Source organism: Mytilus edulis, chromosome 2 (assembly GCF_963676685.1).
Source record: "Mytilus edulis chromosome 2, xbMytEdul2.2, whole genome shotgun sequence".
Taxonomy (NCBI): Eukaryota; Metazoa; Mollusca; class Bivalvia; order Mytilida; family Mytilidae; genus Mytilus; species Mytilus edulis.
This window is the reverse complement of record NC_092345.1, coordinates 63,687,636-63,706,231: the sequence shown is the minus strand read 5'-3', so window position 1 is coordinate 63,706,231 and position 18,596 is coordinate 63,687,636. Positions and strand designations below refer to the sequence as shown.

At 30.7% G+C, this 18,596-nt stretch overlaps 1 protein-coding gene across 1 annotated transcript; it reads right to left on the bottom strand.

Annotated features, from left to right (window-relative positions):
- Positions 1 to 1,998: 1,998 nt before the first annotated feature.
- LOC139512654 (sperm-associated antigen 16 protein-like) lies at positions 1,999 to 17,522 on the bottom strand. The gene is made up of 16 exons (XM_071300431.1): positions 17,371 to 17,522; positions 12,651 to 12,728; positions 12,238 to 12,305; positions 11,486 to 11,610; positions 10,831 to 10,968; positions 9,893 to 10,000; positions 9,303 to 9,490; positions 8,474 to 8,610; positions 8,014 to 8,147; positions 7,147 to 7,290; positions 6,696 to 6,796; positions 6,148 to 6,359; positions 5,243 to 5,308; positions 3,976 to 4,102; positions 2,955 to 3,019; positions 1,999 to 2,472 (listed from the first exon to the last, which is right to left on the bottom strand). The coding sequence occupies exons 1-16, from the start codon at positions 17,417 to 17,419 to the stop codon at positions 2,362 to 2,364; spliced, it is 1,851 nt and encodes a 616-aa protein (XP_071156532.1). The 5' UTR covers positions 17,420 to 17,522; the 3' UTR covers positions 1,999 to 2,361.
- Between the last annotated feature and the right edge of the window lie 1,074 nt (positions 17,523 to 18,596).

Genomic DNA, 18,596 nt, shown 5'->3' with positions numbered 1-18,596 from the left:
AGAGGAATTTTGTATATTATCTTGAACTAATGTAGAATGAGAAAATCTAAAAGTAGCAAAAATGTTGAGATCTACCTACTGTTCATTTAAAACAAAACTTTAAGATTACTTCTTATAGAAGTTATTGCCCTTAAATGACGAACTTTACCAATTTTATTCATGTTTGCCTTTTATCTTATATACTATAATAGAAAGAAAAAAGTTTAAATACAAAACGTGTAAGCAAGACAAGATCAAAAGATTACTCAACATTGCCAAAAATGTCAGTCGACTCTTTACTAGACTTAATATTGCTCTTTGATAATTTTTATAAATATTTTTCATCTTTGTTGGATAATATTAAAATGTGAACAGCAAAAACTGTTAACATAGTTAAAATTATGAATCTTTTCCTTATAGGATTTATTTCTCTTAAATGACAAATCTGACTTTTTGTTCATTCTGTACAAAATATGTAGAAGAAAGGAAAAAACGTAATCAGTCAAAAATATTCAGCAGAACACAATTAAACATAAGTAGATTTTAGTCATGATTAATTTACATTCTAGTCAATGTTTGCGAGTGGCAATTGTTGAAAAAGCATATAAATCTACATGAGTGACACAGTCTCTTGTGAACCTCTAATTTAACATAATTTTTTATCCTGCTCAAACTAAAATAGGAATATTTCTTTTCTTATTATTTTTCATCCCAATATCACAGTGAGGCTCAATGTCTGAGATGATGTTAACTCACAGTGAACATGAAAAGTTTTGTCAGAATAATGAAAGTTTTGTCAGAATAAAACAAGAATGTGTCCAAAGTACATGAATGCCCCACTGGCACAATCATTTTCCATGTTCAATGGACCGTGAAATTGGGCAAAAAATCTAATTTGGCATTAAATTAGAAAGAAGGAACCATAGGAAACATGTGTACTAAGTTTCAAGATGATTGGACTTCAACTTCATTATTAAAAACTACCTTGAACAAAAACTTTAACCTGAAACTCGCACTTTCATTTTATATGTTCAGTGGACCGTGAAATTGGAGTCAAAAGTCTAATTTGGCTTTAAAATTAAAAAGATCATATCATAAGGAGCATGTGTATTAAGTTTCAAGTTGATTGGACTTCAGCTTCATCAAAAACTTCATTGACCAAAAACTTTAACCTGCAGTGGGACAGACGGATGGATGCACAGACAAACAGACGAATGAACAGACAGAGGCACAGACCAGAAAACATAATAACCCTCTACTATCATAGGTGGGGCATAAAAAGTGAGGTACCTGATGCATTAATTTCACCTAAAAAAACACAGACACTAGTCTCAGAATTTTTTTTTCTGTTAACCTTTAAATATTAAGTTGAAATTAAGGTTAAAATTAGGACCAAATGATACACAAGATATTGTCTCTATGTGATGTACCAACATGGAAAGTAATCAAAAGCTCATTTCAAAAGACTATGGTGAAAGAACACAATTGTATAAGAAGAGGAACAATAAAAAGTATCAAAGGAAAAAACAATATGTCCCATTGCATTCAAAGGAAAAATGTAAGCAGTGTTGATAACCCTGGGTAGGATAAATATTGGTTCACTTTGCATAGCTACCTTTAAATTTAACATTGCTTATGAAGAAGAGAAACATATTTAACAAGCAATCTGTGAAAAAAAAATAGTTGTAGGTAGAACACATTATTAAACCTATAAATTCCTAACCACTTTCTGTAACTTCAGTAGTTTTAGTAGAATTATAGTCTGGTAATAGACAGCACATCATCAATGAAAATTCAATATCTGATCAAATATTAATAAATTGCTTGAAACTGCCAAAAAAAGGATCATGGAATAATCCTCTCACTATATTTTGATGCTTGAAATCACTCACTAAGTCAGATTAAGAAGATCGATGGCTGAAAAAGTTGACAAGCCAGTATTGGATTGTATTTGTGCAATCTGATCTAAAACTTTGATGATCAACTTACTGGCAAAAAAAAGAAAATAACAAACACATATAAAAGGTTTCGTATAATTTTTTAAAATATAAACAAAAGTACTTAAATTCAAACATACTTTTTTAGTATAAGTTAAATAAATATGTGCAAGCACATTTCTTCATCATTTAAAACAAATAAGATCTTGAACATTCATATAAAATATCACATAATATGGATTCTCACATTAAGATAAAAAAAAAAATAACAAATAAATAGAGAAATGCAGTCTTTTAAATATCAATACAACTCCAGATAAAGTATTTTTCCTCAAATCTTTAAAAATCCATGTGTTATTCATTCTTATTTATTCACATTTCCTTCTATATTTGGTCTAATTTACTGACAAAATGACAGAATAAATAATGTCAATCACTCCAATGTTCAGGACCAGATCCTGACAGTACAATCACTTCCACCAGATATTAAATATTCTCCATTCTGGTCAAAGGCCAGACATTGTACTGCATCTTCATGTCCCACTAGTGATGAAACCTGGAAAATTAAAATAAAGTAAACTCAAATGTCTTGTTTTAATTAAGACTACAAAATTTGTGTACACTTGTATACAAAACATAACTTTTCATCTTATACAAATGTTTAAAGTTCTAATGATATGGATTTACTTTAGCCGTTTGCATCTGATTTAATATATTATATGTACCATAAATGACTTATGGATCATTCAAATTAACTTTGTTACAAAGGCACAAGTGAATTCTTTCTTTTTGCCCAATCAATTGCTGAGAGTATTTTATACCAATTGACCTTCAAATTAAAAATGTGTCTGATCCATTTGTCATTTGAAAAATAAAATATGTTTAAACTAAATCAAGGTCTACTCGTAATTGCATCAAAACTTGGTATTTTAAACATAAGCAAGTTTAGTTAAGAACAAGTTTTTCTCATCACTAAACAACATATGAAAAACAAGAGCATCATCTGATTAAAAAAGATTTTATAAACTAAGTACATACCTTTCCAGAGGCAACCTCATACATTTTAACAGTACTATCGTTGCTGGCTACTGCTACCACTGTACCTATTGTATTGGAAGATTTCAATAATTAATAAGTGAATAGGAACTGTATTTGACAGATAACTTATCATACTTTATGGAATTGATATTGTGAAAATATTGATTTATCAGTTTAAACAAAATGTACATGTACTCAAAATAGTCAAATTCTCAATTGAATAATTCAAGTCCAATAAGATTGCATGTTTCTTCATATATACAAATCAAAGTAAAATTTCCTTTAAAAAATCAATTATTCAACTTTGAATATTATTGATACATACATGAAAAGACTAACTAACACAATATATTTATGATTGGAGTACAAAAACATAGATCACAAGAAAACATCATCATATATTGGATAATAAAAACATAGATTATTTTAAAGAAGAATAGGGATATACATATTTTATGATTTGAAATACCAGAATTTGCTTTGTAATTCTGCCCACTGCTATAAATTTATCTATTTAGAATACCTACTTATTTTTTTATTTTTGTTATGGTTGTGATCTGTTATTTACTGCATGAACCGATATTCCCTGTAGAAATATTCTGCTCTACTAAGCGTTTTTTTTGTACAAACATCCATTTTTTTTTAAATACAATTAATATTTTGAATAGTATTATATGAGAAAATGTCTCCAACAATAACCTATATCTCCCATGTATTCAAAACCTTGACATATTTGATTCAGTGCTGTAAATTCAGAAAATATTGCATGCATTTGTTATGCGATTTTCATTTTAGACTAAATTGTGATTTTTTGTGATTTTAATTTTTGCGATATTGAGAAAAATGCTGTTTAATTCTTATAAAAAAATTCAAAATTGGAGTTTAAAATTATTGTGATTATAACCCTGACGGATTTTTAGCAATAATTTCTGAATTTACAGTATTACAAAATGTTCAATGTTTTCAAGTGATGAGTAATATATCTTGACTCTGTTTTTATGAAATAAAATCTAACACAAACCTGTGGGATCAAATGCTAATCTGTTACTTGGATGTGGTCCAACGTCCAGGCTTATCATTGGTGCATTTGCTCTAACATCCCATAATTTTACTACACCATAAGAATCACATGATCCAACAGTATCACCCTGCAAACAAACAAATAACTTTAATGCTGGGGTAATTGTTCTAAAAATCTAATTTTACATAATTTTATCAGCAATTAAATGATTGAACAATTATGAATAATTCAAATAAGACAAAAACTGACAGTTAATGAACCAAACTAATACGTTCAGGTATTTCACATCCAATCTTTTATTCTTTACAAAGCACAAAAATGTCAGTATTCACCTCAAACGGGATATAGTTACGATACTGTTGTCAGGTCATTAAATATTGCATATTTTGGCTTAAATATCGATTCACTTATAGGGTCTTTGCATTGGAACTAAACACATTTATTTAAAAAACATTTGCTGGCATGACACAGGTTATGTTCTTCTCATATATTTTATGATAGTATGATACTAAACCCCTAACGGGAGGGATTGGGCCTGATATTCATATGATGAAGACATAATCTTCCAATCAGTTTAATTGAGGTCTGGAGCTGGCATGTCAGTTAACTGCTAGTAGTCTGTTGTTATTTATGTATTATTGTCATTTAATTTATTTTCTTTTGTTACATCTTCTGACATCGGACTCAGACTTCTCTTGAACTGAATTTTAATGTGCATATTGTTATGCGTTTACTTTTCTACATTGGCTAGAGGTATAGGGGGAGGGTTGAGATCTCATAAACATGTTTAACCCTGCTGCAAGTTTGCGCCTGTCCTAAGTCAGGAGCCTCTGGCCTTTGTTAGTCTTGTATGATTTTTAATTTTAGTTTCTTGTGTATAATTCGGGGTTTAGTATGACGTCAATTATCACTGTACTAGTAAACATATTTTTAAAGGGGCCAGGTGAAGGACACCTACGGGTGTGGGAGTTTCTCGCTACATTGAAGGCCCATTGGTGGCCTTCGGCTGTTGTTTGCTCCATGGTCGGGTTGTTGTCGCTTTGACACATTCCCCATTTCCTTTCTCAATTTTAATCAATGTTTTATTTTGAAGACTTTCTTTAAATTGAAAAAGAACCTTCAAAATAAAAGCTAACCAATTGCAGACAAGAAGCCAGCAAAGGTTGGATTCTTTAGTGGTATTTCTCTACTATGTCTATGTGACTTCTATTGCAGATTAAAATGGAGATAGTTGTTCTTTAGAAACTATATATATATAGCTACTTACCCTCAAATTAAATGTTGAAAAGTTCACAGAGTGCATATGTCCATAGAATGTCTGAGCACATAATCCCTGTTAAAATTAAAATAAACAAAGTGATAAAATTTTAGCAATCATCCTTACTGCAATATAACTGAATTAGTAACACTATTGATGGATAAGCAGTGATTTAAGTATTAACAAAGTTCATCATCATTATTTCTTCTTTAGTAATATTTTAAGTTCAAGTAATTTTAATTTTAGTTCTTTTAATTTTTTTAGTTGAAAAAATGTAAAAGTGTATATTTAATGTTTTTTTCCATTCTTATACTTGAATTTTATCTTTTAAATAATATCAATTTCATAAATTTTTCATTTTACTTTTATTGAAAATAGATATGGTAGGTCATAATTCTGGTGTTTTAGGACTCCTAAGCAAATTTCAAGTGATAAGGTGCAAAATCTCCCAGTATAGATGGAATTGTGCAATTTCCAGACTCATTGAATTTGAAATTATAAGAAATCTACAAATAAACCCAAGCAAGAGGATTTTTATAATAAACAATCAGAACACTGCTAGAAGTCCATTAAGTTATGTTGATTATTGTCATTTTTCTAAGCTTGCTGAGTTGACTGTGGAATCCAATTCCCTTAACTTGTATACATTACTGTTGAAGGGCCCGCCTTTGTTAGAGACTACATAGTACCCATACCAACACTAGATGATTTCAGGGCTAGAATAGTCAGAGTGCCTTAGATCCAGTTGCAGCATTACTAGACATCAATTGCCTTAAATGCACAGTATGAATAAGCTGAGTTATCAAATTACTTAATACTGACTTCAATTCCTGACAAAATGCATACAGAAGATCATATAATGATCTGACTGTTTACAAGTTTCAGCTTAAATATAGCCTACAATAATAACTCACAGTTCTAGCATCCCATAATGATATAGTTTTATCAGCTGAGCAGGTTAATAGTGTGTTGGAGTAAGGCAGGAATTCTATACTGTTAACTGAATCTGTGTGTCCTCTGAGTGTGTAACGACAACGTAAACTGTTTAGATCCCAAACTTTGGCTGTCATATCCATTGAACAGGAAGCTAAGAAGTCACCACATGTATGCCATGTAGAGCCCCAAACTAACAAAAGAATAAAATGAGATATTTAAACTGAATCATTCCAAATATTACTACAATGCACATGGACTACTTTGATCAACTTCAATCAAATATAACAGAATGAATACAGGGTAGTATTTGTTTTTAACCTTCATATAATGTTAATATATTTAAAGCAGCTACTCCTTGTCTATTTTATGAATTTGTAGATATGATCTTTAAACATTTCAACAATTTTTAAATTTAAGATGGCATTAGACATTTAATAAATTTATTTCAATTACAGGAATAGTTAGAAAATAAAATGATATTAAAATACAGATATGCATTAAAACTGTCTCCCCTAATATGCTGTACCTGCATGTGTATGGTCAGTAAATGTATGTACACATTCTGCTTTAGAGAAATCCCACACTTTGACTGTTGTATCACCACTTGATGTAGCCAGCTTAGACCCACTGAAATATAAAAGAAAGATAGTAAATGGTTGTATCATATCTTAATTGTAATATGCCATAAAAATTGTCAACAAACATTTGTTTAGATGTTAAACTGCATATTAAAGTGTTTTATGCAAAATAGCATGACAGCATACAATGTTTCTGTTTTTCATTACCGAGAGAATTTTAGCTAGTTAAATTAAGTCTACATTGTAGCAGACAATGTTCTTTATCTTTCCCCTCAATTTCCTATTGCTAAAATGTGACAAATTTATCAAACCAAATAGTTCAGTTCCTTCCATTTCTACATTTTCTACATTACAATTAATAACAAATGTTTTTATAATGCCAACAAATTATTTACTTACGAAGGATGGAAATCACAGCCAGAAACCCAATCAGTATGTCCCTCTCCAGTCATTATAATTTCTCCACTAGGTACTGACCACATCTTCCAGTGGTGGTCATCACTTGTAGTGGCCAAAATTGGTTTACGTGGATGTAGTTTTACACTAAAAATAAAAATAAATTCTAAGACTTACCAGGTTAACTAAGGGTATTAGTATTTAAAATCAAAACATTCAGGGTGAATAAAAAACCTAAATGCAAATACTTTAGTGTTTTATCAATGTTACTTACTAAAATCACAACATAAGCCAGCTGTAATATAAATCAGATACAAAAAAAATATCAACAATCCAACTGGATAGAAAGTTCTGTCAAATATTTTTAAGAACATACAGAATTGCGGCAAATAGGAGATAACTGTTATAGATTTTAAATAACAAACAGAATGCTGGCAAATGGGAAATAGCTGTCAAATGTTTTTTTTAAAGAACACACAGGCAAATGGGAGATAACTGTCAAATGTTTGTAAAAATATATAGAATTCATGCAAATGGGAGATAACTGTCAAATGTTTTTAGGAACATACAGAATTCATGTAAATGGGAGATAACTGTCGAAGGTTTCTTATAACATAAAGAAATCAGGTAAATTGGAGATAACTGTCAAATGTTTGTAAAAATATATAGGATTCATGCAAATGGGAGATAATTGTCAAATGTTTTTAGGAACATACAGAATTCATGCAAATGGGAGATAACTGTCAAAGATTTTTTAATAACTTTCAAAATTCAGGCAAATTGAAGATAACTAACTGTCAGATGTTTTTAATAACATACTGAATGCAGGCTAGTGGGAGATACCTTTAATCAAAACAAGAAAATACATACCAGCTGACTGGATGGGAATGAGCTTGAAATGTATTTGATAGTCTAAATCCTCCTGTCCTTGACAGATGACTGCTGGTACGTTTCACATTTGCCAGCTGTGGATTAATTCCTGTATCCACTGGAAACTCAGTATCCTAAATATCAAAATCATATGAAAGGATAATCAAATTTATCATAGAAAAATACAATTTTACTCTCAAAATCTTAATACCATCAACCAATCAGGCAATTTTTTAACAGAGAAATATAGTTGTTTTTGCTGCACATTTTAGTTTTTAATTTATCATTTTCTAGTACTCAAATGTATCTAGTATAATAAGTAAAAGGTTTTATATCTTTTAAGAAACCAGCAGTTTTGGAATATTTTCTGATCTTTTCAAGAAAGTATTTAAAACAAAGAATAATTATATAAGGAGTAATTTAATTAATGCCAGTATATCGATTAATAGATATTACTTACATTTGGATATCTTTTAAAATCACCTGGCTCATTTCCTACATCACACATTTCTCTTTCCATTGCTAAAGTTCTTTGTGTTGGCCCTCTACCTTCACTGTCAGTCTGGTATACACCCCTTCTAGTGCTGGTAGTAGGACCTTAAATAGAAATTATATTTCTGTACATCTATGAGTTGCATGTAGCAAAAGTAATAGACATTGAGATGAAAGTATTAGCATCATTAGAAGTTGTCCTGTCAATGAATGTACAGTTATTATAAAAATAAAGAAATGTGGTATGATTGCCAATGAGACAACTATCTACCAAAGATATTATGAAGTTTATTGCATAGATGTTTGTTATTATTGTTGGGTTGCTGTGTCAATGACATTGACTGAATTTTTCTCTATATGCAACTAAAAAAAAGCTGAATTTAAAACTCTTTTGAGGTGTTGTTTTTCCTCACATACACAATTATTTATTTGAAATATGACAAATTTCTGTTTTTCTCTTATACATGTAATATATTACACATTCACCTGTTGCTAAGTATCAAAATGAAAAACCTCTTCATATGTGAAAAAAATTGAGAAAGGAAATGGGGAATGTGTCCAATGCATATCTTTAATTAATGTTGATAAAATATTCTTTAATACATTTTTATGATCATTTCTTAGTGTTAAATAAAAAACAAATCAAACCATATTGTATATAGTTTGAAACACATTCCTTTTTGTTATGGCTTGATAAAAACTGTAGTAAAGGAAAAATAATTATTTTATATTTGAAACATAATCTTTTTATAGCATTTACAGAACATGGAAACAAAATATTTTGATTAAAGATTTACCTTGAGACAGTTTAGCAGACCCGCCTTTGAAGGACTCCATACTTTTCAATGTATTTTGTAATCCAGAAACTTGACCAACAGCTCTGTCTTTTTCCAATTTGGACAGCATTTTCTCTTTCATGGCAACTTCATATTTCTTCTTCAACTGCTGTAATGTAGGCTCATACTGCTGATAATGTCTCTTTAATCTAAAATTCAAAGATAATTTACATTTTTAAAGCATTGTGTATATTATCATATTGATTTCTGAAGCTTCAGCTTTTATACATTTTTGGAGGACAAAGTTTCAATCTTTTTTAACAAAGAAAGAAAAGTTTGTATAAATAATGTTTATGTAAGATGGTCTTTGCAGTAATTCCAGAAAAATGTTATATCTGACCAACCTCTGACTTAAGTTTGCCTAAGTTTTAACAGACCAAATAAGTCACATATTTGTTTGGCAAAACCTCTTTCCCAGATGTTGATTTAGATTAATCATATTGTTAGTAACTTATGGCAGGAATTTTGTGACCATTTTTAAAACATGACATTACAGTTCCAAACAGTACCTTTTGGTCTGAAAAAAAATAACCCAATACTGAATACTATACCTTTTGATATCATTTATAAGCTTATTCTTCTCCTGCACAACTCTTTTGTGGTGCATTCTATGGTAGTCTCTCTCTTTTCTAATTTTAACGTATGTTTCTTTTGCATTCCTGTAAATATGAAAGAAAAGTGAACAACAAGCATTACCTCAATTCAGTAACTTATTGTTAATATACGCTTACACAAACTGAAGGATAGGAAAAGTTTACTGAAATTCCATTGCTAATCTTTTAAAATACCTTAAAACATAGTTTTGAATGTCCTGCTTGAACTAGTCTATCACATTGCAATGATCAGTGAATCAAGAAATCTGGGTCAAATTAATTAATTGAAATCGCGGTAGACATTAGTCAGTTTACTTCATAATGATCATGATCTGAGTGTCTTGTCAATGTATCTCAAAACTTCCTTCAACCAAATTAAAACTTGTATTATTTCAACTTTTAGTTTCTTGTGTACAATTTAGAGTTTAGTATGGCGTTCATTATCACTGAACTAGTATATATTTGTTTAGGGGCCAGCTGAAGGACGCCTCCGGGTGCGGGATTTTCTCGTTGCATTTAAGACCTGTTGGTGACCTTCTGCTGTTGTCTGCTCTATGGTTGACCCGGTCGGGTTGTTGTCTCTTTGGCACATTCCCCATTTCCATTCTCAATTTTATAGCACAGGATGAATGGGGAATGATGAAACCAAAGGGCAGACCAAAGGATCCACAGACTGCAAAACACAATAGCCATCTTCTACTATACACAAGCCATATAAAACAACAAATTAATGGCATTTTTTCAAAATATTTTTTTTCTGTTTTTAAAAACAATTTTAGACTTCAGGTACTTCTGAATTCAAAATGGCCTCTTCTGAAACTGTCAAGTAACTAGGCTTTGGTTTCTATAAATTTTACCTCTCTAATATAGATTATTATAAAGTGTTGAAATCTTACATAGCTGCGTCTCTGTATTTTTCTACTTCTCTCTTGAGGAATTTAACTTCGTTATCTAATTCTTGATTTCTGCCATACATATCAGGGACAACACCAATATCTTCAGCATGAAGTGATCCTCTCTGCTGCAGCTCATACCTACATTAAATTTGTTAAACGCAATAAACATTTTAACAAAACTTTCTATAATTTAAAGATTTATGCAGAGGTACAAATGTATCTTAACATTGGCCTTTAAGCCAGAATGAGGAAAAACAACTGACAATATTTCTATTCTTGAGACCCCCTTAGGTTCTGATCTGTCAAAATTTTCATACTAAGACCTTTAGCTGGTCTTTCTCTTCTCACCTAATTTGCAACAATTGTGTGAAATATAACTTTGAAATAAGCAAGTACATGTATTACAAGATAAGAGAAGGATATCAATTCATTATAGGTATTATAAAATATAAATTCATAGTCTGTGAACTTGACCCCAACAGCAGGGCTCACTCGGAAGTCACTAGTAAGTGTGACCAAGCAAGATCTAGAATTTCTAATCTAATATAAGGGACACTGATACAATCTGATAAGGTGGGCATAGTTATTTGTAAAAGTATATTTTGGACAATGATCAATGCAATCAGCTTATTAGTGATACAATATAAAAACTCACCATTCTGTCTGAAATGTGTCCAGAGTCCTATTCATTCCCATCCTTACCAAAAAATTCCTAACATAATCATCTACTACCTCAGCTCGTCTTGTGACTGAGGGTTTTGGTAGTTCTCCTTTCTTTACCTAAACAATATAGATATAATTATCTTCTATACACAAGTGTATTTCAAAAGTATTATTTTCACTAAATGTCTTGGCTAAATTTAGTCATATAAAAAACAAACAGCTATGTATTGATGAGTACATTTAATGAAAGTTCATAAAAATAAACAGTCCCAATTTTAAGACAATTTCAAGTTGAAATAAATAAAAATACACAAAAAATGTTTGATAAAGCAATTGAGTTATGTATTCTGTTGTTTTCCTATCTGTCAGCTATGTATTGATGAGTACATTTCATGAAAGTTCATAAACAGCCCCAATTTTAAGACAATCTGTCAGCTAGGATAAAGCAATTGAGTTATGTATACTGTTGTTTTCCTATCTGTCAGCCTCTTACAGCAGTCAAAATTTGCTTTTCATAATAATGTGGTTACTCATGATTAATACAATTAGATCTAGATGACTCAGCATTTTGATAAATTTTTATAAAGTTGATATCAGCGAATCAAAGTTTACATATCATTGCATAAAGAATTTAAATGATAGAGTCACAAAAAGTTGAAACTTTCATATGGAAGAACAGGTTAAAAAGAATTTTTACTTTATTTGCATTTTCTAAATTATCTACATGTAAAAAAATCAAATTACAGTTGCATCTTTTTCTTCTTCTGCCTCCCTGATAGTTCTCACTGCAAGATCTAAGTCTTCATCCAAATCTATATAAAATGGGGAAAAAGACAAATAACTGTAAAATAGAGATGAAGAACATACAAAAAATGTTGAACTTAATTATTTAGGTGCATAATAAGAATATGACAGACTTTAACTGTGACCCTTCATATTAGTATTGCTGAAACAAATTAAATACAATACATGCACAGCATATTGAATGTGCAATTGTGTGTGTGAGTGTGGTACTTTGACCTCTTTTCATTTACATAAAAATGATCAGATTCAAGTTTTCAGTTCATTGCATGTATTTTGTTTTTTTCTTTACAGAATATCTGTAATAACAGTTTGTAATCATTGTGAACAATAGAAATACCTAACAAAGTTCTTACCGGCTGTAATAAAATCTTCATCGACAGGTACTTCTTCATACTCATACTCATCATCCGAGTCGACTGTCAACTGTTCCTCTGATGATGGAGTTAAGGTAGATAAATATGCATGAACATAATCAAATTTGCTTTATAAGTATTAGCAGCAATTCAAAAAGGGAAGCTACATATTTATATCTTGAAATTCAAGTAAAACAAAAATGCAAAACAAACAGGTACTGACTTAATTATGTGACTTAAGTTACATTCATGTGTGTCATCAGCTCGTCCATGATTATATAATGCACTTAAACATTATTTTTTAGCTGACCTAGGGAAACTAAGCACAAATGCGTGCTACTTTAAAAGTTAAACATTCAAATCAAAGTTAAGAAATCTATCTCTGCATGGTATACATAAATAATAATAAACAATTGATTTCAAAATTCCAATTTAGAAGAATATTGTAAGGGTTTATATTTTCCTAAACACTGTCAAAAGGGCCAGAACAAATTGCCTAATCTAGCTGTTGCCTCAGCTGTCACAGTGTCACTTGCATTCTCATAGTCAAGAATCAAGGTGTGACAAATTTAATCTTGCTCAAAAACTGTGAGGGTGGACTCTAGTAACCTCAACACACATATAAAAACCCTTAATTAGAATGGACGTTTTCTGCTTTTTGGGAATCCAGGTCCGTTTGCCTTGATTCATGTTCGACTTGCAGCTTTTGGTCCTAATACCTGTTCGCTCTGGGTCCATTTGCCCTGCTTTTTTTTAATATTTGTCCATTTGCAGAATGTTTATTATTTGTACAGTATTGTACAGAGTATGTTTAAGTTTGTGCAACTAAATAATTATTTTCCTTAGATTTGTATACTAGAAGAATACTGAAATACAATGTATTTATCTATATTGATATTTGTTACAAACTTTTAATAATTCTAGTCAATTTATGAAGGTACATGTATATATAATAAATGAACTTATAAATCCTTTCCATGTTTTACAATTCGTACATCATTGTTTTTACTCATTCTTAGCTGACAATTTTATCAAAACTAAATGTTGTTATTATTATCAATTTAACTAACCAAAGACATTTAATACAACTATCAGTGAGAATTATTATTAATATTATGAAAAATTAATGCCCCAAAAATAGCCATCAATTTTAGATAATTCCATGTGTTTTCATGATTTCAAGAATTTGCATCATATAAATATTTGAATAAGTTTAATAAACTTAAACATGTTAAATACCCTTATTAAATATAACTAAGTAGGGAGAATAATCCCAGGGTGAATTGACTATCTGGGCTAACAGACCTGATACCGCTTTTTGGCAGGGTACCTGTCTCTTTCAGTTTGACACATTCCCCGTTTCCATTCGGTACGTCTAAACACCACCTAGGCCGCCTTGGTGCACTAAGCTCCAGGAAGTGCACTAAGCCCATAATGGACCAGTCAAATAAGCACCAAGGTCATTCAGTACGATACACATTTGAATAAAGAGCATATACTTAAATTTTGGTGTAAATATATTCAGAAATAAAAGAGTTATTAACGTTTTATATGGCACGCGCCGATTTTGTGTAATGTGTCCAGTTGTCACATTGTTGATTGAATCCAACGAAGCTTAACGAATTTATAAATACTGCACTAAGGATATGAAGCAAAGGTTAAATATGCACCAAGATCATTAATTTAGATAAATCATTATATTAAAAAAAATATGTTAAAAGTTGGTTTGATGATATAAAGAGATTTAAAAGTTATTAACATTTTTAACGTGACACGCGCTCTACTTGTGTAATGTCTGATCACCTTGTTAATTGATCCAATCAATTCTGATGGATTATTTTTTAACTAGTAAATTATTTTCTTTGTTCTTAATTAGTAATGGTAAAAGGGCTGTTGATCTTTTCTTTGGTGCTTTGTTGGGAAAAAAATATTTGGAAAAAGTGTTTGTTTACGCTTTTGGAAATAATAGTAAAAACAATAGAAATTGGCTTTTACTCAAAGCGGAGTATATTGTTGTCTATTTCTTTCTTTTTATTCTTCCCCATTTACTGTTTCAATTTTTGCACGAATAGACACAAATTACAATTCAGACTTATTTCAAATATAAGAGTTAAAATGTGGCGTCCTTGGGGTTCAATGCAACCCATTTTCAACAAGTATGACAGACCGCTTGAAATTCTGCAAGAGGTAATTATTATTAAATTTATATTTCATATAAATAGATAGTGTATGATTGCCAATGAGACAAATATCCACCACTGTTCAGAGATCATAGTGGAACGGCGAAGATAAAAGCAAATAAAGGTCGAGCAATACAACCTTAATCGATGAGAAAACGCATACTGTTGGGTCTACTGGACTTGTTACAACAGATGATTCAGTAGAATTTGACCTCAAATCAAATGAAATCGCTGAAAAATATCCACTGTTTGCCTTTTATTTTAAAGCTCATCTGAAAGATAGACTCTTTGATCATGTCAGTGTCCCAATGAAACAGCTTAAAAACCAGGACCGCTTATGGACAAATAATAATTGTGAGTCCATCAATCATGTTTTCAAAAAGTCGATAAATTGGAAGCCACAAAGTCTACAAGACCTAGTCACTAACCTCCATGACATCACAAGAGTCCATTTTGCTGATTTGAAAAGAGCGTTATATGGGACCGGTAACTATGAACATTTCGGTAATTACACAAGTCATAAAGTATCACTACAGTGTTGGTTGTCTAAAACACCAGAACAGAAAGATAGACTTTTTCTCAAACTTGTGAAAGACCAGACTACGCGAATGAATTTTATTTTTACAGGACATTCGGTCTGGTAAGCATCCTAGCTTTACCAGACCGAATGAAATTTTACCAGACCAATTTTTTTTTACATCTAATTGTATATTATCCGACAAAAAACAACAAACATATGACTTTGTTGTGCCCTACTCCTCCCCGAAATGCAAAAATTAAAACAAAATGATGTAACAAGAGGGGATATTGTTATGAAAGTTGTGCACAATTGCTTGAATGCATTTCAGTGAAGAGTAATGTCCCATTTTATTGGATTTTGACAATGTTTGTGAACTAAACATAATTTACTAGAGTTTCTGTATAAAATATTATTTCCTGTTTCTTTTCTTTTTCATATATCTTTTGGTTTTCAATTCTTGTGGTTATATTTCATAGCTAAATTTTGTGATCTGCTTGGATGTTTATTCATTTATTGTATTTAAATCGGCAAACCCGGAATTATCCTTATCCGTTCCCAGAATCTGATCCGGTTTTATTTACATTTCCGGTTGTGCCATTGTTGTTTTTGACAGTCAGATATGTTTTTACCCGGATTTACACATTACTGGTTGTCGATGTTCGGCATAAAGCTAGCGGTTGAACAAAATAAACATCGCTGTGGTGAATAATAAAGATGAAAATGAATTTGAGATCGTTTGGCAATTTTGCTAGAATGTTCCATGAAAAAAAACACCGGACATTCGGACCGGAATTCAACAAAATTTTACCAGACCGATCCATTATTCACCGGATTTGTCCGACGTATTTCGCGTAGTCTGAAAGACTGCAAAACAACCAACAGTGCCCGAGTCGTTCGAGCAGTGAACACTAATTTTGAAATCCCACTCCCGCAAAGACTAGCAAAAAAACAAAATCAGAACAAAAGACCAAGACTGTGTCGTACAAAACCAAGATATTAAATCTTTGACGTGTATATAGACAAATCATAACTTATATTTGCTTGTGACTCTTTGTTATATTTATTTATTTATTTATTGATAATGTCATCCATAATTACTTACTTACTTACTTACATATGTTTATAAACTATATGTTTCTTATCTGTTGATAGTTATCAAGATGAAATATTAATATATGAATTTATGATAATAGTCGATTATTGTGCACTTTCGAAAGACAACGAAGTATTGATTAAAAACAAATAAAAGTATCATAAAGTCAAAATAACATATTAAATACACACAAAAAAAGAATGAAATACAAAGTTTTGTTTTAAATCCTACAAAAACAAAATACACTCAATAACACGACAAACAAAATGGTGTAATTATATATAAGCCGTGTAATTGTTATGTTTCTTTATTTCTTCATGGATCAGTGATTTTATTACCTGGTTAATTACTGGCACGTGCCGTCGGTCAAAACCTTCGATGACAGAAAAAATCAAATTACGACTTAACTACAATTTTTAATGACTAAAAAATTCAGATACATTATCTTCATGAAAAACTACGTCCGATGGTATGTTTTTTTCATTCATAGCACCATCCCATCATGGGCTTAGTGCAGTTTCATGAGCTTAGTGCACCAAGGCGGCCTAGGTGGTGTTCAGACGCTCCCGTTTCCATTCTCAATTTCATAAATGAGTTAACAAATGGATTTTAACAAATGTTTAAAAAACGAACAGGGGGTTATTGGACTTTTTGAAAAAATATAAAAATGAAGAGGTGATGGGACGTTTAAATCTAAGTAATAAACGTATTTACTCTTTTGGTCTTCAGCTGTATTTTGCTAATGTCAATTTTTAAAGATTAAAACTTATTCAACACAACAGTCAACAGTCAACAATGAAAACATAATTATACATTGTATGTTAAAAATTGCTAATGTGTCACGTGAACTATTATAACAACACAGTTTTTTGGGTTCAGCCATCGTAAATAAATTTATGTTAAAATCATTAAATGCAGAAAGGATACTCTGGAGGTAAAACTTTTCTGTTTCTTGTCCATTCGACACACCCGCCATTTTTGTTTTATTTGGCTTAGCAACGATTACACATTTCTACCCTTTAATATAAAAGAGTTTGATTGTAAGACTCCCCCGTAACCTCGGCCCATTACAAACTCGCACTTCAACAAAATCGGCCCATAACTAACTCGGACTATTAGACGAATAAAAGTATGTCTGCGAATACTTACATCTTATTCAAAATATAATTGATAGCACTAATCCTATTTTCAGTATACGGATATGGATAGTAAACTGCACATTGCCAGAAAACAAAGAAATAGTGATGGCAACGTTAAATACGTTAATAAAGTAATGTAAATAGACAGGAAATAATAAAAAAGGAATTTAAAACATTGATTTACAAAATTTTAATCTGTTAACCGAGTCCCTGTGCTCAACATGACGTCACAAAAATCATATTTTCAGCAGTTAAAAATCAACTTTTGAAACTAAACATATGATAAATAAATTTGAAGAAAAAAATAACTTGATTAGAGAAAAACAAACGTCTAATGTGTATTGGGTTGAGCTAGATTGGATAATAAGGAACAGCGTTTGTGCAACTTACAAGATATTTTTTAAATGAGAAAATACATAATTCATAAATGCAATTACATTTCTTTATGTTTAATTCTTTTTTTCAACTTTTAATTCTCAATTATAATTGACTGAAAAAAATGTGTCCGATGAAATTTTTATTTTTTACGGTTTATGTTCATCAGACCAAGCCAGACAAGGGGGTTCCAACTACATGTCCCCATCCAAATGCATTGATCGTCCAAAAAACGGGGTTCCAACCCCCGGAACCCTCCTCTCTGGATCCGCCAATGCTAGATAATCGCTTGATTATAATTGTATTTCTCAAGTCTTTTCATGGTACTGAAAAACCATTCTGCCATTGCATCGGCAACACAATCACAATGCTGATTCCGTAAATGAAAAGAGTATACTAGTTTTCTGAATGTAGTGTTAGCTACAAAGTGACTATTATCATATTTGTATTTTACTTTTTAATTTATCTTATTACTTCACTTCTATTCTTAATAGATTCGATGTGTACGCAACAAAGTTTTTTTCAAATTTTTAGATAAGAAGTTTAAGTGTTTATATGAGCAAAAGTAACAAAAGTTTTTAAATTAAAAAAAATATATATTTAATTATTATTCTTATGCTTTAATTCCACTTGATATAA

Excerpts from the sequence above, each read along its gene's own strand:
- LOC139512654 (XM_071300431.1), bottom strand. The coding sequence starts at position 17,419 with ATGGCGGGTGTGTCGAATGGACAAGAAACAGAAAAGTTTTACCTCCAG. Across the intron at positions 8,148-8,473 it reads ATTTTAAAAGATATCCAAAT|GATACTGAGTTTCCAGTGGA; the intron begins GTAAGTAATATC and ends TTTGATATTTAG. Across the intron at positions 2,473-2,954 it reads ATGAGGTTGCCTCTGGAAAG|GTTTCATCACTAGTGGGACA; the intron begins GTATGTACTTAG and ends TTAATTTTCCAG.